At 43.3% G+C, this 20,934-nt stretch overlaps 1 protein-coding gene across 2 annotated transcripts; it reads right to left on the bottom strand.

Annotated features, from left to right (window-relative positions):
• Positions 1–3,989: 3,989 nt before the first annotated feature.
• On the bottom strand, positions 3,990–16,389 carry LOC112228946 (cationic amino acid transporter 3-like). Of its 2 annotated transcripts, none has more exons than XM_042309000.1 (12): positions 16,236–16,389; positions 9,182–9,631; positions 8,866–9,027; positions 8,531–8,714; positions 8,234–8,352; positions 7,794–8,016; positions 7,504–7,643; positions 7,090–7,192; positions 6,683–6,912; positions 6,393–6,559; positions 6,179–6,287; positions 3,990–5,892 (listed from the first exon to the last, which is right to left on the bottom strand). In XM_042309000.1, exons 2-12 carry the CDS (start codon positions 9,546–9,548, stop codon positions 5,744–5,746), a joined length of 1,953 nt encoding a protein of 650 aa, XP_042164934.1. In that variant the 5' UTR covers positions 9,549–9,631; positions 16,236–16,389; the 3' UTR covers positions 3,990–5,743. The 2 variants fall into 2 exon arrangements, with proteins under 2 accessions (XP_042164934.1, XP_042164935.1); XM_042309001.1 differs by having other exon boundaries at positions 9,182–9,589; positions 16,236–16,377.
• Positions 16,390–20,934: the final 4,545 nt, after the last annotated feature.

Genomic DNA, 20,934 nt, shown 5'->3' on the forward strand with positions numbered 1-20,934 from the left:
CACCTTTGGCAGCGATTACAGCCTCGAGTCTTCTTGGGTATGACGCTACAAGCTTGGTACACCTATTTGGGGAGTTTCTCCAATTGTTCTCTGCAGATCCTCTCAAGCTTTGTAAGGTTGGATGGGGAGCATCGCTGCACAGGTATTTTCAGATCTCTCCAGGGATGTTAGATCGGGTTCAAGTCCGGGCTCTGGCTGGGCTACTCAAGGACATTGACTTTCCCGAAGCCACTGCTGCGTTGTCAAGGCTGCGTGCTTAGGGTCGTTGTCATGTTGGAAGGTAAAACCTTCGCCCCAGTCTGAGGTCCTCAGTGCTCTGGAGAAGGTTTTCATCAAGGATCTCTCTGCATATTGCTCTGTTCATCTTTCCCTCAATCCTGACTAGTCTCCCAGTCCCTGCCACTGAAAAACATCCCCACAGCATGATTCTGCCACCACCATGCTTCACCGTAGGGATGGTGCCAGGTTTCCTCCAGTCATGACACTTGGCATTCATGATAAAGAGTTCAATCTTGGTTTCATCAGACCAGAGAATCTTGTTTCTCATGGTCTGAGTCTAGGTTTCTTTTGGCAAACTCCAAGCAAGCCGTCATTTGCCTTTTACTGAGGAGTGGCATCTGTCTGGCCACTCTACCATAAATGCCTGTTTGGTGCAGAGTGCTACAGAGATGGTTGTCCTTCTGGTACCCTTCCCCATATCTGTGCCTTGACACAATCCTGTCTCGGAGCTCTACGGACAATTCCGTAGACCTCATAGCTTGCTTTTTGCTCTGACAACTGTGGGACCTTAAATAGACAGGTGTATGCCTTTCCAAATAATGTCCAATCATTTGAATTTACCACCAGTGGACTCCAATCAAGTTGTAGAAACAAGGATAATCCATGGAAACAGGATGCACCTGAGCTCAATTTCGAGTCTCATAGCAAAGGGTCTGAATACTTAAATACGTTTATTTTGTATTTTTAAGTTGAATAAATTTGCAAAATGTGTAAAACCCTTTTTTCTCTCACTTTGTCATTATGGGGTAGTGTGTGTAGATTTCTGAGGAAAAAAGATTTAATACATTTTAGAATACAGCTATAACATATCAAAATGTGGGGGGGGGGAAATCAAGAGGTCTGAATTACTTTCCAAAGGTACTGTAAAAGTATAAGGAATTTGAAGTTATTTATACTTTTACAGTACCTTTGGAAAGTATTCAGATCTCTTGATTTAAGCAAACCAGACAGCACCATTTTCTAGTTATTAAATTTACGGATAGCCAGGGGCACGCTCCAAAACTCAAGACATTTTCAAATGAAGAATGTGTTTGGTGTGTCCGCCAGATCAGAGGCAGTTGGGATAACCAGGGATGTTTTTCTGTCCTGCTAAGCATTCAGAATGTAACAAGTATTTTTGGGTGTCAGGGAAACTGTATGGAGTAAAAAGTACATTATTAGCCGAGAACAGTCTGATTAGGGTGGCTGGAGTCTGACAATTTGTAGGGCCTTCCTCTGACACCGTCTAGTTCTGGATGGCAGGAAGCTTGGCCCCAGTGATGCACTGGGCTGTAAACACTACCCTCTGTAGTGCCTTGTGGTCAGAGGCCAAGTAGCTGCTGTTTTCACTTTAAAGTATTTTAACTTAAGTACTTTACACCACTGGCTGCGTCATAAGGTAGATTTTGACAAAGACACTAAACAGAGGAAGCCAAGGCAGCAGGGGCACCTAGAAAGGGGAGAGAAAACAAGTCATCATTTTACTGCATATCTAGCTGTATTATAAAAAACTGTGACGACAAGGTTGACAACCAATGAATAAACACTGCACCTGTTGTTTACACCTTCAATAAGTATTCAGAAACTAACCCTGAAGGTGAGGGCTTCCTTGCTCTCAGGTTGCCTCCAGATGACATAAAAAGGGCACAGACCAAGGCCAGGAGAATCTGAACACATATTCATCACATGAACCAAATTTAAGAATGACTGGGGGAAAAAATTGTTTGAAAATGGCCTGTGGCATCTATAGGAGTTTATTCGGGTTATTCTAGGGTCCAAATTGACTACGAAGTGTAAATAGGATAACTTGAGTCAAAGTCAGTCTCTTTCAAAACGTAATTTGCAAGATTATTACAAAATAAGGGTATGTAACAGAAGGAAGGGTACGTACATTTTCCTTGGGTTATTTTAATCCTGCCCACATCTGGCAGCACCCAAGTAATCATTAATTTGAAGCACTGACCATGGTACATTTGGTTTCACTTTTGATCTCAATGGGGCTATTTAGGGACCATCAATAAATGTAAAAAAAAAAAAAATGTACATGGTTTCCCATCCCTTCAAGGCACATTGAAACTCTTTTGGCAGTTACCTGTACATGCAACATTCGAAAGTTGTGGATCTGTAGATGAGGGCAATTTGTTTTATGGATGTATTCCCTCCCCCGCTTGATAGGATTATGAATTCTCTAAAACAATTCCATTTATTCTTGAGAATCAAAAAGGAATAGAATTGATAATTAACCATTTTATTTAGAAAATAACAATGAAAATACAGCTCATTTATACAGGCAATTACACAAAAGTATGAGGACACCCCTTCAAAAATAGTGGCTTTGTCTATTATAGCCACTCCCGCTGCTGACAGGCATATAACATCAAGCACACAGCCATGCAATCTCTATAGACAAAAGATTGGCAGTAGAATGACCTTACAGAAGAGCTCAGTCACTTTCAACGTGGCACCTTCATAGGATGCCACCTGTCCAACAAGTCAGTTTGTCAAATTTCTGCCATTAGAGCTGCCCCGGTCAACTGTAAGTGTTGTTATTGTGAAGTGGAAACATCTACAGGAACGCCTCAGCCGTGAAGTGGTAGGCAACAAAAGCTTACAGAACGGGACCGGTGAGTGCTGAAGCCCGTAAAAATAGTCTGTTCTCGATTGCACTCACTACAGGGTTACAAACTGCCTCTGAAAGCAACGTCAGCACAATAACTGTCAGGAGCATCATGAAATAGATTTCCATTGCCGAGCAGCCGGACACAAGCCTAAGATCACCACGCGCAATGCCAAGCGTCGGCTGGAGCGGTGTAAAGCTCGCCACCATTGGACCCTAGAGCAGTAGAAAAGCGTTCTCTGGAGTGATGAATCACCCGTCACCATCTGGCAGTCCGACAAACAAATCTGGATGCCAGGAGAAGGCTACCTGTCTGAATGCATAGCGCCAACTGTAAAGTTTGGTGGAGGAGGAATAATGGCCGGGGGCATTTTTTCTGGTTTGGGCTAGGCCCCTTAGTTCCAGTGAAGGGAAATCTTAATGCTACAGAATACAATGACACTCTAGACGGTTCTGTGCTTCCAACTGTGGCAACAGTTTGGGGAAGGCCCTTTCCTGTTTCAGCATGACAATGCACCCGTGCACAAAGCGAGTTCCATACAGAAATGGTTTGTCGAGATCGGTGTGGAAGAACTTGACTGGCCTGCAAAGAGGCCTGCCCTAAACCCCATCGAACACCTTTGGGATGAATTGGAACGCCAACTGCGAGCAAGGCCTAATTGCCAAACATCAGTGCCTGATCTCACTAATGCTCATGGCTGAATAGAAGCAAATCCCCACAGCTATGTTCTAACATCTGGTGGAAACCCTTCCCAGAAGAGTAGAGGCTGTTATATCAGCAAAGGAGGGGGGCAACTCCATATTAATGCCCATGATTTTGGACTGAGATGATTGATGAGCAGGTGTCCACATACCTTTGGTCATGCAGTGTATTTACAGTATATAAAATCGAAGATAATACCTGTGTCTTGGTTTACCAGCCAGTGGGATCTTTGAGGTGGTAGGCATTTTTAGGAAACGGTTTCTTTTAGAGATGTCTAACAAACCCTCAAGAAACAATGTTAAAAGTAATGCCAAGAAGCACAACTATAAAACATATTCATTTGTATAATATACAGCATTCTACTAATAAAAATACAGCTATACACACTGTACATCTACAGTTATTACTGTACTACAATACCATATCTATCAATTATCCTCGCCATCTCCAGGGTCTTTGGAGATGAGCAAATAAAGTTCAAATTTAGAGACCAGTTTTTGCTGGTCATACTCATGTTCTTGAACCAGTGTCTCCAAAGCAAAATGTAATTTGGTCAAGCAGCACCACAACTAGTGACTATTAACAAATAGATTCACGAGTAGACCTGTCAATTATTTGGTGAAGCAAGTTTTGCTATACACAGTAACACATTAAAAGCAAGGGGGTAATCAAGAGTACATGAACACAAAACATCTATAAAAAGCACATTACTCGATTAAAGTCAGTTGAAGGGCAGAGCAGGAAAATAGATGACTAAAATGATGCAAACCCGACAGCCAAGCTGCCAAGAACAAGTTTCAATGGAAACTAAAAATGTTTGTGAAAATAGGTTCACAAGAAGCTACAACTAAAGTAATATTAGTGGTAATAGCTGACCAGGACTAAAATCACTGTCTTTAAAAAAAGAATCACAGCGCATCGTCTAGATCACGCGGGTAATTTCTTTGTTTGACAGTTAAATCTACGTCTGTAGACAGCTCAAGCAATCGAGGCAGAGATCTCAAACTCAAGTATTTACATATAAAAAGGGTAGCTCGAATTTGTAAATCAAAACTCCAGAGATAAATAGAAATGCATATAAAAAGGGGTTTACAAGAGTACAGAACAGCCCCAATGATGATACCGAAATTAAAGACTATTCAGCAGACAGTGCAGAGGTGCCTGGATGCGTTATCACCCTCCAAAAGGTTGATATTTACCTCAGTCAATTCTTTGGATGGACCTCAGAGGCAAGTAACACAGGGACTTACATCACCATGAAAATAACATACATCATTACTTTGACTATTTTTACCATACGTTCGAAGACAAAATGTACGACAGAAAGAATCACCGGCAACGGATTGTTCATAAACGCCTTTAACATTATAGGATATGTAGTTTGAGGTCTCCCTGGTGATATTTCCATCTCATGCAGCTTACTGAAGAAGCTGACACCAACAACAAAAATTCTAATTTCTGCAACTAGGTGCACAAGGTACTACTGTTAAATCGGTTGCTCTTTGGAGGTGGAGGACAGCTCGTCTACGACAGTCATCCCAGGGGCGGCAGGGTAGCCTAGTGGTTAGAGCGTGTGACTAGTAACCGGAAGGTTGCAAGTTCAAACCCCCGAGCTGACAAGGTACAAATCTGTCGTTCTGCCCCTGAACAGGCAGTTAAACCCACTGTTCCTAGGCAGTCATTGAAAATAAGAATGTGTTCTTAACTGACTTGCCTGGTTAAATAAAAGGTAAAATTTAAAATAAAAATTAAAAAAAAAAAAAAAAAAAAAACGCCCACATCGGGCCTCGGCACGGTTAACAAGTCTACGGAGGCCCTGACCAAGACTGTAAACCCCACAGACCCACTGGTACCCAGTAATACATATGGCCCTAACCAACAGATCCTGTACAGCATATTGCTGCTGGGGGGCTAACGATTGGAGGCACGGCCACCAACTAGCAAGAGACTAACGGTTAATAAATAAATAAAAAAAATCACTAGTAATCTTAATAGCAACTTTGAGTGTTGAAAGTATTACTCATCAACTGTCCAATAAAGTGTAAGACAGATCTCCCAAAAATGAAAGGTAAACCAATCTAGAGACACACATTGCAGTGTCAGTTGAATTGTCTGCCTTCCCTTCAGTGGTATAACGTGTGGGGTTTCCTCCAGCCCCTAGCCGTTCAGGGACTCATCCCCTCCGCCTCACTCTCGTCTCTCCCCAGGTAGATGGGCTTCTTCTTGGTCTGGAGGGCAGGCTCGTATTTCCGGGGGGTGCTGTTGACTGCCTCGCTGCTGTGCCAGATCCCGTAGCAGAAGTAGATTGCAAATCCTGAGGGAAGGAGAAAGAGAGAGGAATTAAGTTGACTGAATTAAAGAGGGAATGTTTAAAATGGTGAATCTGCCACGTCGGTTTGCGATATTACAAAGTTACTGCAAACAAACAGTTCCCCCCCCCTCCGGCATCATTGCACGTGTGATAGAACAGCAGAATATGTACTGCAATTACATTGACCATGGGGCAGACGGTTTCCACTACAGCGGATTCCGTGATTAACATGTGATTCGATTGTGAATTTAGAAACATTTCCTACTCTGTATAATGTAATCTAACTTACCAATGCCCATCCAAACAGCAAAGCGGCACCACGTAGCCAGGTCCAGCTGCATCATGAGGTAGATGTTGACAAAGACACTGAACAGAGGCAGCCAAGGCAACAAGGGCACCTGAGGGGAGGGGGGGGTGAAACAAGTGAGTCGTTTTACTGCGTACAAGTTGTATATGAATTGGTTATAAGCCGTGAACAAACACTGAAGTATCCAGAAACTAACCTTGAAGGTGAGAGCTTCCTTGCTCTCGGGTTGCCTCCAGATGATGACGACACAAAGTGCACAGAGCAAGGCCAGTACTACACACACCGTGACCCACACAGGCTGAACCTCGATCAACTCATCCAGCTTCCCCGCCAAAACCACACACAGCACAGTGATGAGCACCGCTAGAGGGGACGAAGAGAGAATCAAAATGTGCTTTCTCTAAAAAGAGCCGCTTTGAAAACAACCCGTGGTCAACTGCATTACAACATCATAAGTGAGAGAAAAAGAGAAGAGGCGTCACTCACAGATAATGGCCGTGGTGGCATAGACGATGTTCCCAGAGATCTTAGTGGGTAGATTCCCGCTGGGGAAGAGGAGGCGGCGGGGGGTGAACTTCTCCCGGAGGGGTCGGTCCTCCAGATCCAGGCCGTCCTCGTCACCGCTGTCTCGCCCGGACACGGCCACCTTCTCCCCTCCCACCAGCTCCACCAGCTTCTCACTCTGACTGGACGAGCTCAGGGTGCCCGGCTGGTACCTGGACACACACAGACAGGAGGGAAGAGCAGGTCAGTTTCCTGGACCATGAGAGGTAATCGCACTGAGAATGTCAAACACCATAATTGGAGAAAAATCATAATTTCAATACCACAAAAATGCGGTGTTAGGCATTATAGTATATTTAAAAGAAAAAGCGGTACAAGTCGTCACCCACCTGAGGATGAGCACACAGATGGCCACTAGTGAGTAGGCCAGCAGTGTCCCTATGGACATGAGGTCAACCAGGGCAGCCAGGTCAAAGAGGAAGGCCATCAGAGCTACAGGGAGAGGGGACAATGAGCATTACCATCATACATACTATAGAAAACACAATCCACATCCCCTCAGTTGGTTATTTACTCTAGTTATTCCGGCATTCAAAAACAATGTAGAAAAAAAGAGGGGAAAAAAACACTTTTAAAAAGCATTCCACAGATCAAAGGGTCTATTTCGACAGGCTTCCCTCCTGCTGCACATTCATAGTTTCATACATAAACAAAAACATAACAGCAGGAGTTGACTACAGTGGAACCCAGAGGTAGTAGAGCAGAACCAGATGAATGAACAGAGGCTGGAGGGCTGAACTCACATGCCACACAGCCAGAGACGATGGTGGCCATCAGGGGCGTCTTTGTACGCGTGTTCATGCGGGACAGGCCACGGAACAGGAGCCCATCCTCTGCCATGGCGTAGATAACCCTCGGCATGGGGAACATGGACCCAAGCAGGCTAGGAGGACAACAAAACCAACATTATATACACACACATAACAAAGGGAGTGCATTTGATAGCTTGACAAGAACACCAAGTACTGAGGAGTGTAGAAGACAAGGGAGCTACAGAACAGTAGCCATAGTGCGGTCTATCGGCCTAACTGACCTGGTGGAGAGAGCACAGAGGGAGCCCACAGCCACGATGTAGTGAGCAGCAGGCCAGCCTACGTGGATGAAGGCCTTTGGCAGGGGGCTCTTGGTGTCCAGCAGGTAGTAGGGCATCATGAGTGTAAGGGCCGCAGACACCCCGAAGTAGGCGAAGAAACAGATGAGCAGAGAGGCCACGATGCCCACAGGGATGGAACGAGTTGGGTTCTTAGCCTCTTCGCCTGGGGGGGGCAAGGCACAACATTTATTTGTCTGGAACTATGAGAGAGTAACAACCAAATAGAACTATACATTCCAACTATTTAGCAAAAATTGGCCATCATATTAAAAAAAAGCTACATTTTGATTAAGTGGCATGTAAGTGAGCGCTCAATCTACTGAGAACAAACGACGTGGTCCTATCTAATGTTTAGCTTTGGAGCACAGTAAATAACTCACTTGTAGTGGCGATGCAGTCAAACCCCACAAAGGCATAGAAACACGTGGCAGCACCAGACAGAATGCCACGGAGGCCAAAAGGAGCAAAACCACCAGTGCCAAACGTCTTATCCACAACCCTGAGGAACATAGAGGCGGCAGGGAGACGCGTCAACTATACGGTTTTATTTCTGAAGCCAAATGCAGAGATTAAAACACAGCTAGACACATGAAAGCATGATTTAGTCAATGGTAGTGCCCTATAATGGAATCTCTGGCTAAATCTCAGCCGGTATTAATCTGTATTGGAGGACTCACTCTTTGGATAAGCTGGACACGTTGGTGTTACTTGCATTGTTAAAGTCCTCCAAAGTAAGGTTCCAGTTAACTGTGTCTCCCTTCACAAAGCCTGAGATGATGACGAAGCCCAGCACCACCAGGTTGACCCCTGTGAAGATCTTATTCACCAGAGCCGACTCACTCACGCCAAACGCCAGCAGCCCTGGAAGAAGCAACAGTATGGCATTAGGAGACACAAATCAAGTCGCATTAGGTACATGTACGTTACAATACATGCAAGCTTTTACAATGAGGCTATAACTTATGTGTTGCCTCCCCCAGCACTATACATTTTAGTTGACTGAAGTCCTCACCGGTTAATAAGAGCACGAGGATGAGCGCAAACAGGTCCGGGTATTCAGCCAGCACCCCCCCCGGGGCGCTCATGGCCATGGACGACCTGAAGAAGTCTGATATCCTCTGCTCTACCAGGCTATCGAAATTAGAGCTCCAGGCTCGGGCCACACTGGCTGTACCTAAAAAGAACCATGGAGAAGAAGAAGTTAACGTCATGGAAACCGTCGACCAAACTCAAGAGGATAAGGCAGACTAGAGACTAACCACAGTGAACATTGTGGCTCAACGCAAAAGCATTTGAAAACGGAAGCAATTTCCAATCTACAAACTCACCGAGGACATAGGAGAGGATGAGGTTCCACCCCGTGATAAAAGCCCAGATCTCGCCAACCGTCACGTAGCTGTACAGGTACGCCGAACCAGTCTTGGGTACGCGGGCGCCAAACTCGGCGTAACAGAGTCCGGCCAGCATGGAGGAGAGCGCAGCGATGAGGAAGCAGAGCACGATGGCAGGACCAGCCTTCTCCCTGGCTACCTCACCAGCTAGGACGTACACCCCTGCCCCTAGCGTAGAGCCCACCCCCAGGGCCACCAGGTCCAGTGTGGAGAGGCAGCGGGCGAATCGGCTTCCCTCATCGGAGCAGTCCAGTACCCTGCGTCGCAACAAGATCCGGCCAAAGGAGGCCATCTTGTCTACCATGGTCGCGTCTGCGGAGGGAGCTGCAAAGCTGAAGGGGTTGACTGAGCAGAGCGGTGAAGAGTTAAGACGGAGCAGGAGAGATCCTATGATCAAACAGAAGGGAAGCAGATTAGGCTACAGTTTAAGCTAGCTGTTGTTGCTTTACTTTGTTTCGTGCGGATCCCTTGTTTGCAAACCAACCGTCTCTGGGATACCGAACTGACTGATTAGCTCTCATGTGCGTATTTAGTCAAGTTGATACGTTACATTTCTGTATGGTGCCACACTCGTATTGGTTCCTCCTACTCGGGTAATTCCAGTAATGTTTTAATTCCGCTCCTGCAGGTTTCCAGACAAGCAAACCACATTCTTCTAAGGAACAGCATGCTGCTATTATGAGTCTTCCCAGAATTACATTTCTCCACCTTCAATAGTGCTTTGTAAAAAATGTTTCTAAACATGACCTGAACGGTAGAGAGCTTCGATAAGCAGACACCAATCTCTGTGCCTCGCTATTCACTAATAACCTTACTGGAGGACTACAATTTTAAAAGACATGGGCAATTCCCGATGACTCAGATTCTTCACTTTAAAAATGTATGCCAAACCAAAAAGTTTAACAACTTTTGCAAACTTTGGTAACAGAATTACAGTAAAATCTCCCTCTGTTGTATTCTGCTAGCAAATTTTATACCTGCAGTTCTTCTTATAAAATGTGCTTGTGTAAAATGCGTGTACATTTATAAAAAAAATATATAAAAAAGTAGTCCTTGTCCATAGAGCGCGATGATTTGTTCAACTTTGAAATCAAAATGGTGGTTTGGCATACGTTTCAAAGTGAACAATCTGAGTCTTGGCGAAATTCCATTACCATGGAATTGCCCACATGCCGACCACCTTTAGTCATCAGAAACAATCGTTGTGTAGTCTATTACATGGTAGTACGCAATAGACTATCTTGAATAGAGGCCCATATCATGTCAAAATACAGAGTTACAATTCAAAACCAAATGAAGTGATACAACCACTTGGCATTTAGCCTAGATAGATAATATGAAAAATCTGGTTTATCTAAGTTCACAAGGTTCATTTGCCTTCCTCCAAGAGCTAGGCAGTAGATTGGCCCTACACTAGCAGAAACACGCCACAATTCAAGTGTTATAACAAGTCTTCAAATTGGTATCCCACATTCTATTACATCTAGCATGTACCACAAAAAAAAAGAAGCGACAACAGCGCAACATTTCAAGCAAAACTTTTGCTCAGCAATCTCGTGTTATCGACAACAAAATCATGGCATTCACGTCAGCGATGTAGCGTTTTGGCATCGCTGACTAATACTGATAGCACCAGTTACAACAAACCCTGGCCCCCTTCAGCTCAAGGACAGACAGCATCGCTATCTGTGCAGGTGCCAGACTGCAGGGACACTCACACACAACCACCTCATAAGCATTGGAGGCTCTGGTCACATGACCTTGTCTAACTGGCGGCAGCTGTCCACACAGCTCCATGTTGACATTAAGCACGTTGCACAGAACGTCTGGTCCCTGTCTCGACCAACCGTAAGGTCATCATGGCTACTGCTTATTCGAGATATCTGAGACACTGCCTCTTCAGCAGCACACCAAACACTCCACAAAAGGTTGGTGACTTGGAGGTGTAGCTTAGCCTCTAACACCTATAATAATAAACGTTTTCGGCCCATTCTACGTTGTTATCCATAGGACACTGTGCACAATCACCGGAAGGTTATTGAGAAAACAATTTGCAAACACAGAACAAAAAAAGGAGGAATGTCAGTATAAAATAAACATATCCCCTGGTCTCTGAAGGTAACAGGAAATTAAAACTGTTCAAAAATAACTTTCATGTATCAGGCATTGTTGTCACTGTCACAAACTGTCTACAGGGAAAATAGTCAACGCTGGTTTGATCGAGCAGTCAGCCTGGGCTAGCGTCCGTGATTGGATCACAATGGTGCAACCAACTATATTCCATCCTGCACTTGGACATGCACAATGGCTTCCTTACTGAAGTCTGCATGGGCTTGGCATATCCACCTTGTAACTTAAACCAGTGTTTAAAAAAATAAAATAAAAAAACACCATGGCTGTGCTCTCCAGGGATTATGATTGAACAACGAAATAGTTAGGCAAGACTGAAACCGCATACAGGGTTTGCTCTCCTGAAGAGTTGCATTAGCTGTTTTAGGAGGCCGGCGGGCAGGGCAGGCATCATCTCCGGCCCTGAGAAAGTTTCACTTCTGGGAGTCCCCCTGCCTGCGATTAATGTGCGGCGCCTGAGAGGTTTAGTCTGTTCTGCCCACACAGTAAGCTCTGGAGGTAGGCCACCCTGCGTCACCTAGACCAACTAGGCTAATCTTTTCCTTGTGGTCTTCACGAGGGGTGGCTGGCCTCTGTGAAACAGCGGCAGCTTCAGACCAGGTTGTGAAGACACCAACACGCAGCTCCTCTAATTTACCACCTGGATGCTCAAAATCAGGCATGCTCGTTGGAGCCTCCAGGCCAAAGGGTTTAGTGGGACTCTTTTCCTGTAATATAGTATACAATGGGTAGGAGTACTTCAACCACTTAAAAAGCATTAAAAACTAGGCCTAGTCTAATTGCCTAATACTTGGGCTGGGAATTGCTAGGGACATCACAATACGATATTATCAGAATATTTAGGTGCTGATACGAAATGTATCGAGATCCGATACTGTAATTTGATTGCGATTCGATGTTCCAAATATTGCTCACCTCTGCCGCAGGGGGACAAGAGAGCCATGGTATTGCTGCCTAATACCATAAAGATTAGATGTAGGTGTATGTTATAAGGCTTTTAACTAGGACTTCCAGCACACAAGTAACCACCCAGCGGAAGCTTCCGCAGATACTGTATATCATTTGCCTCACTGAGCTTTTCCAAAGCACATGCTGCAACAGACTAAGAGGATTATCTTAGCTCTGAATCTCATTACAGACTGTTGCTCACTCCACACAAAGCACTTTTTTTTTTGACTCACTGTCTAGCCTCAACTCTGCCATCACGATACGGTATTATGATTAGCCTAGTTTGTTATCAGGGTGTCCTAAGCTTCCTAGGCTTTATGATAGCATATGAAATAAACAAAAGTTAAGACCTAGGCCCTCATCGTTAGCTAACTTATGATACTCTATAAAGTGGAAAGAGTGGATTCCCTTATTGGTTAGTGTTCCTGCTCACTGGTAGGTAGGATCACATTTGTTTTTATTCCCTCGTGGCAGTTTCCATCCAGTTATGTCAAACATTACAAAATAATAAATCACAACAGCTATAACTGAAATAGGATGTTGTTTTGGTATAATTTGTTCATTCGACATGGCGGGATCTTTGTCTGTACAATTAAATCATGAAAGAAATGGTCGTAGAGTCACGCAATGATATGGTGTGTGGTCCTCCCAGAGCGACTCAGAAAACCATGCAGTTTATTAGGCTAGAGATTAAATAACTTATGAGGAAGTTCACAGGGTGGTGAAAGTGCATGGTGATCTTGATGCTCCTTTCCAATAAATATTGAGGGTCTGAATCTGGCAACTTGACAATTGATGCTTGACAAATAAAAACATTCTCACTTATCCAAACTGATGATGTCATCATGTAGACTTGCCTACCCACAATGCAAGCTGGTGGCTAGAGCACATGTGCCAAGACCAGAGCAGGCACATTTGCTATTTGGCGCAACAGTTTTGTGACAAAACTATCGAGTTGAAAATGTGATGGAAACACATTGAACTTTAGATGTTTATTCGGTACATAAAAACTTAAGTGAAAAGGTACATTGTGTGCACTGTAATCACCCACTGATTTTTATCTGCAATAAGTCCATTTGGTGGGAACACAACACTTGTTTGCGACCATTTGAATGAAAATATGTTGCCAAATTGGATGGAAACCTAGCAATAGACACTGAAATACATGGATATGGACCAAATTTAGACAAATAATTACACACAATTAAGATAAGATTTATTAAAAGGCAGCTGACCTCAAACCTACTTCAAATTTTTTTTGTCATAAAGTCAGTATCTTAAATTGAGATTTGAGCGATTTAGGTAGTACCTCCCCAAAATGTACCCTATGCTAAGCCCCATCCCATAATTTTGAGCGACCAACCACAGCGGTCAAATCTGATAGCAACTGTTGTCTCGTCCGACACCTCAGACAAGCGCATGTTTAAAGCCAGTCAGGGCTATGGCAAGAAAGTATTCTCCCCCCCAAGTTTAAAAAATATATATATTTTAAAATTGTGCGCAGTCATCCTACAATTACAAATAACTCCTTTAAAAAAATTAAGTAGCAGCCTGTTCGCTCTCAGCATATCCTTCTCCTTTAATTTTTCATTCCATCTTCCATTGATTAGATATCTCCTTACTTTGGCCACACATGGAGGCTCTATGACTGTAGACTATTGCCACTTTGATGACTTATGATTGGCCAACAAACTACACGTTCCACAGCCCACTCATGAAAAGCAAGAGCAGCAGCAAAAATGATCGTGTTCAGATCTGTACAGGCCCTTCCGGACAAGTCAGTTAAAGTAATACATACCAGAGATAACAATCATATCCAATCCGACCCAGAACCTTGACATTATTTAGACGGGTGCCACTAAGTTACTCAGTTGGTGGCATGCAATAGAAAAAACATGTATCTTCTTGTAAAGTCATTCGCAGTGCTTTAGTAAAGTGCAATAGACTAATGAGATGTTATTCAATAAATAAGTTATTTCACCGTCTCGTGTTTTGAGTCTAAATATTTTAAAGATGCACTACCCCGAAATCACACCACAATTTCCTGGTTCCTAAAAAGAGCGTTCTTGCACCTCTCAGTCCTGGAGTGTGGGACAGAGAACGTGAGTGATATGGGTGGTTCTGCCTGTCACTTGTCCTCGACAGGCTTGCAAAACAGTTTGCAAAGTCCAGGCACCACTGCTATAATCTTCAAAAATGTTCACTGTAACAAGCATATCAATTAATGGGTGCACTGTATAACATAAGCAGATTTGAAAATGCCTCAAAATGACAGCTTTACTCCAGCCCTGCATTTTAGGTTCAACTAATGACTGCTGACTTCATGACCAGGTGGAATCATTTGACAAACTGGCTCACCATGCAATTTGTGGGTACAATTACCATATATTAAACGTTAAGCAGACAAGGAAATTATTTTAACACCTACACATGGTGTTTCTTGCCCCTTTTATATGCTTTTTCAGATGTTCATTGGGGGAGTGGATACTTTAATAGGCTGGTGCAGAGTGCCCTTTCAGCACTCATCTCAGTGGGCATGGTCACCCTTGGAGCGATGTGATGGGCGGCACACTTCATGTATCACAGACAGTCAATGGTTGTCTAGCTGTTTGACGCTATGGTGCAATCCGTTTTCTTGTCAAAAAAGGACTACTGCTATGAGTGAACTTCAAGCCACTGGAACAGAGCCAACAGGATCCCTTCCTTCTTCCTCAATGTTCAATGCCTCTGCCATGACCAGTCTACACAGAGCTTGGGGCAAATTTGCCCCTGAACATTTCAGAAAATGTCCCAGCAAATGTGTATTTCCATCCATCAGCTTAGAATACTAGGGTGACCAAATAAATGCCTTCAATCCCCCTTACAATAAAAAAAATGTTCCTCTGCATGACGACCAACCTGCACATGAAACAATTACTAAGTAAGGCGGTAAAGTTGGTTCCTTAAGAGTACATATTGGGCTGGCGATCCATGAACAACATGAGACTGAGGGCGAACAACTTTCAACACACAGACCAGGAGTCCTGAGGGTGAATGTGACGTGTAACACATTTTTGCTAGTTGTGGCTAGTTAACAGCAGCAACTATAAAATCCTGCTAGCTAGCGAACTCAAGCTGATGCAATAGCTGATGCAACATGTTAAAAAAATAATGCGGTTAGCTGCAGTAGACAAGCCAAGGACCCGTCTATTGTCTAGCTAGACTGGTATATTATGAAAGTTGTTTGTGATTAGTTAACAAACCAGTTGCATTCCCACTGTTAAGATAAAGTTTACAGGTTGCACACATGCATGCCTACAGTTCGCTGATGTGTACATTTCTACCTGACGATAGTTATAGCTAGATAACATTATCTAACTAACGTTAGCTAGCAAAGTAAATTGAACTAGTTGACCGATGACTTTGTTTGATATAGCTAGCAAGTAAAACAATGAATGATGGCACGCGGCAGTTTTTACACCCGACAAGACAAATCCACGTTGCTGCAACGAACTAGTTTACACAGCACATCTTCGATTATAACGTTACCTAGCTAGCTACCGTTAATAGCCAATATGCTAACTGGCTAAATTATCGTTCCCCGCTAAAAACAACCGCCTCGCGAGCAATGGTATTGGTAACTAACGTTTGTTGGAAAACGTTAGGTACCCATCTAACTATTTATTTCAAAATAAACAGCCTAATGATTATTCTAGCCCCTAAAATACGTAACCAGTAATGTACGGTTTTAAAAGGGAATATCGTTATCATAGTTGGCTAAAGTTAAGTGTTTGACGACACACGAGGGTATGATTGCGTCAGAATGAGCGCGAGTAAAAGACTACGGAGTCTCTACACATGGACCCACACATCGAAACGTAAGCACATACTTTTCAGTACAATTTAAAAAATGTGTGGTGTTTGTTTACTTTACCTTTGGGTTTACTTTAGAATGTTCGAAGGCTCGACAACACGACCAAATACAGTTGACAACACGACCAAATACAGTTGACTTCACGTTCGCTGATGAAACAACCCGCGTTCCTTAGTTCTTGTGTGTCGTTTTTTTTTGGTTAACAGGGCGGACACAGTGACGTGGATATTCGTAGTATAAACAACCCTCGCCTATGTCGGGTGGCGCAAACCATTCATGTATTCCAGGGTGCATCTCCAATGTACTATTTATTTATTTATTTATTTTACCTTTATTTAACCAGGTAGGCAAGTTGAGAACAAGTTCTCATTTACAATTGCGACCTGGCAGTGGCTTCCTCGATTCGATTGATTGAGATAGACCCACACTTTGATCTTTACATTGTTTTTTAAAAGCAAAATTCAGAGAAATTCTACTACAAATCCAGGAGAGGTGTGCAGTCATTATGCCCTTTCAAGCCCGTTGTGCATGTGAGTGCATGTCATTCCCCTTTCAAGATCTTTCACTTTTACAGGAGAGGTATATTACTCCCACCAATCAGACCATGATAGGAAAGAAGAAAACACAATTATTCTTTCTACTGTAATATTTTGAGTTGAAAGGGCAACTCTAATACTTTTCAAACTCATTTTCATTATCTCTCCATCACAATATCAGCGTCTACCAGTGGTGTAAAGTACCTTAGTAAAAATATTTGAAAGTACTACTTAAGTAGTTTTTTGGGGTATCTGTACTTTACTATTTCTATTTTTTACTATTTTTAATTAACTACATTCCTAAAGAAAATATTTGGTGGTGTTTCCACCAAACGGACTTCACTGCATTATGATGAAGTTCACACAAAATGTATTTTTTTGCTCATGTTCCAAATAATAATCTAAAGATCAATGTGTTTCAATCACATTTTTAACTCCATGGATAGTTTTGTCACGAAAACTGTTGCGTTAAATAGTAAACGTACCTACTATGGTCTTGGCATTTGCGCTCTAGCCAAACAGTGCAGGTAGACTAATCTACATGATGAGATTATGGGTAGCCTAAAAACGATAATATTTTTATTTATTAAACGTCAGTCAAGCATCGATAGATATGTATTGGAAAGGAGCATCAAGATTAACGTGCACTTTCAACACCCTGTGAAGTTCAAGTTATTTTATCTGTAGCCTGATAAACTGCATCGTTTCCTGAGTCACGTGACTCCAAGTTTACTTCGATATGGTTATTATAGAAATATTTGCACATAAAAGGTGCTTCCACTGCCATTTCTCGCATAATTAATTTTACCGACCCAAAAAGATCCCATCATGTCGAACTAACAAATTATCTGTCTGCATTTTTTTTAAATAACGAAACGTCCTGTTTCAATCACAGATATATTTTCAGTTTTCGCTATGATTTTACTGGCATAAAAACTGGATGGAAACGTGGTTACAGAGAAGCAGTAATTAGGACCTTCTATCTTGCCTTTTTCATATTATGTAGACACGGGTATTATGCTTGAGATAATGAATATGAGGTTGAAAAGTGGCAGAATTGCCCTTTAACTTTGGGTAATACCCAACCTATTGTCCTTGCTCAGTGACATCTGCCTCCCTTCAGGCCAGCATGGAGTTGCTCTTTCAATTAACTTCCACTTTATCAAGCTAACAAAACTGCATGTCTCCCTAAATAAAACAAGCGTCACCACTGAAAACCAGGCTACAGCCTTACATTCTGGGATTGTATCTGCATCTGCGCCATTAACATAACACTGCTAATCTCACTGCTGTCCCATACAGCTCATCCATTCTGTCTGCTTTCATTGAACAGGACAAGGCCTGGAGATCAAAGACAGCCTTGTGGGTTTTTGCCTTCAGTAGATATTCTGAGTCAGTCTCGATTGGCATCAAATGTGCACTCTAGTTTTCGTCATGGGTTCTGCAAAAGCTAAACTTTACTTCACAACCAGATGACCACACATACATTATCATTTTTGTATAGCACTATAGTCCAAGACATTTGACATGGGGACATGAATGCATGTTCAAATGAAAAAGTGTGTTGTGTTTGTAACCCTAGCATTCCCAGGGCCAGGGCTTGACATTAAGGGTTGTCCTATTGCCTGGGGCAAGTGAACTGAAGTCAAGCAAGTTGAACCTGCTCCGAGGTTTCCCCATTGGGGAGGTGATTTCAAATCAAATCAAATCAAATTTTATTTGTCACATACACATGGTTAGCAGATGTTAATGCGAGTGTAGCGAAATGCTTGTGCTTCTAGTTCCGACAATGCAGTAATAACCAACAAGTAATCTAACTAACAATTCCAAAACTACTGTCTTATACACAGTGTAAGGGGATAAAGAATATGTACATAAGGATATATGAATGAGTGATGGTACAGAGCAGCATAGGCAAGATACAGTAGCTGATATTGAGTACAGTATATACATATGAGATGAGTATGTAAACAAAGTGGCATAGTTAAAGTGGCTAGTGATACATGTATTATACATGTATACAGATCGCTGCTGCTGTACATAGTCTATTGGTAAATAGCCCACCCATTTTAACCTACCTCATCCCCATACTGTTTTTATTTATTTACTTGCTCTTTTGCACACCAATATCTCTACCTGTACATGACCATCTGATCATTTATCACTCCAGTGTTAATCTGCAAAATTGTAATTATTCGCCTACCTCCTCATGCCTTTTGCACACATTGTATATAGACTCCCCCCTTTGTTTTCTACTGTGTTATTGACTTGTTAATTGTTTATTCCATGTGTAACTCTGTGTTGTCTGCTCACACTGCTATGCTTTATCTTGGCCAGGTCGCAGTTGCAAATGAGAACTTGTTCTCAACTGGCCTACCTGGTTAAATAAAGGTGAAATAAATTTAAAAAAAAAAAAAAATTACATAAGGATGCAGTCAATGATATAGAGTACAGTATATACGTATGCATATGAGATGAATAATGTAGGGTAAGTAACATTATATAAGGTAGCATTGTTTATATATTTACATAATTTCCCATCAATTCCCATTATTAAAGTGGCTGGAGTTGAGTCAGTGTCATTGTCAGTGTGTTGGCAGCAGCCACTCAATGTTAGTGGTGGCTGTTTAACAGTCTGATGGCCTTGAGATAGAAGCTGTTTTTCAGTCTCTCGGTCCCAGCTTTGATGCACCTGTACTGACCTCGCCTAGTGGATGATAGCGGGGTGAACAGGCAGTGGCTCGGGTGGTTGATGTCCTTGATGATCTTTATGGCCTTCCTGTAACATCGGGTGGTGGAGGTGTCCTGGAGGGCAGGTAGTTTGCCCCCGGTGATGCGTTGTGCAGACCTCACTACCCTCTGGAGAGCCTTACGGTTGAGGGCGGAGCAGTTGCCGTACCAGGCGGTGATACAGCCCGCCAGGATGCTCTCGATTGTGCATCTGTAGAAGTTTGTGAGTGCTTTTGGTGACAAGCCGAATTTCTTCAGCCTCCTGAGGTTGAAGAGGCGCTGCTGCGCCTTCTTCACGATGCTGTCTGTGTGAGTGGACCAATTCAGTTTGTCTGTGATGTGTATGCCGAGGAACTTAAAACTTGCTACCCTCTCCACTACTGTTCCATCGATGTGGATAGGGGGTGTTCCCTCTGCTGTTTCCTGAAGTCCACAATCATCTCCTTAGTTTTGTTGACGTTGAGTGTGAGGTTATTTTCCTGACACCACACTCCGAGGGCCCTCACCTCCTCCCTGTAGGCCGTCTCGTCGTTGTTGGTAATCAAGCCTACCACTGTTGTGTCGTCCGCAAACTTGATGATTGAGTTGGAGGCGTGCGTGGCCACGCAGTCGTGGGTGAACAGGGAGTACAGGAGAGGGCTCAGAACGCACCCTTGTGGGGCCCCAGTGTTGAGGATCAGCGGGGAGGAGATGTTGTTGCCTACCCTCACCACCTGGGGACGGCCCGTCAGGAAGTCCAGTACCCAGATGCACAGGGCGGGGTTGAGACCCAGGGTCTCGAGCTTGATGACGAGCTTGGAGGGTACTATGGTGTTGAATGCCGAGCTGTAGTCGATGAACAGCATTCTCACATAGGTATTCCTCTTGTCCAGATGGGTTAGGGCAGTGTGCAGTGTGGTTGAGATTGCATCGTCTGTGGACCTATTTGGGCGGTAAGCAAATTGGAGTGGGTCTAGGGTGTCAGGTAGGGTGGTGGTGATATGGTCCTTGACTAGTCTCTCAAAGCACTTCATGATGACGGATGTGAGTGCTACGGGGCGGTAGTCGTTTAGCTCAGTTACCTTAGCTTTCTTGGGAACAGGAACAATGGTGGCCCTCTTGAAGCATGTGGGAACAGCAGACTGGTATAGGGATTGATTGAATATGTCCGTAAACACACCGGCCAGCTGGTCTGCGCATGCTCTGAGGGCGCGGCTGGGGATGCCGTCTGGGCCTGCAGCCTTGCGAGGGTTAACACGTTTAAATGTCTTACAAAAAGAATATTGGAAACAACCAAACTGCAAAGAATTCCAATAGCCTAAAAATGACAAGACACAATGGTTCTTACCCATTGTTTAAGTGAAAGACAGGCAAATTGAGCCTGAGATATATTATTTGGACTGATAACTAAAATAGGAAGAATTTCAGTACTAAACTTTTTGATTCCTCCCCTGTGTACGTGAAAGGCAGACAATATATGGTACTTCTGCATATTAGACAATTTACATTTTTGG

The sequence above is a fragment of the Oncorhynchus tshawytscha genome, linkage group LG30, assembly GCF_018296145.1.
Source record: "Oncorhynchus tshawytscha isolate Ot180627B linkage group LG30, Otsh_v2.0, whole genome shotgun sequence".
Taxonomy (NCBI): Eukaryota; Metazoa; Chordata; class Actinopteri; order Salmoniformes; family Salmonidae; genus Oncorhynchus; species Oncorhynchus tshawytscha.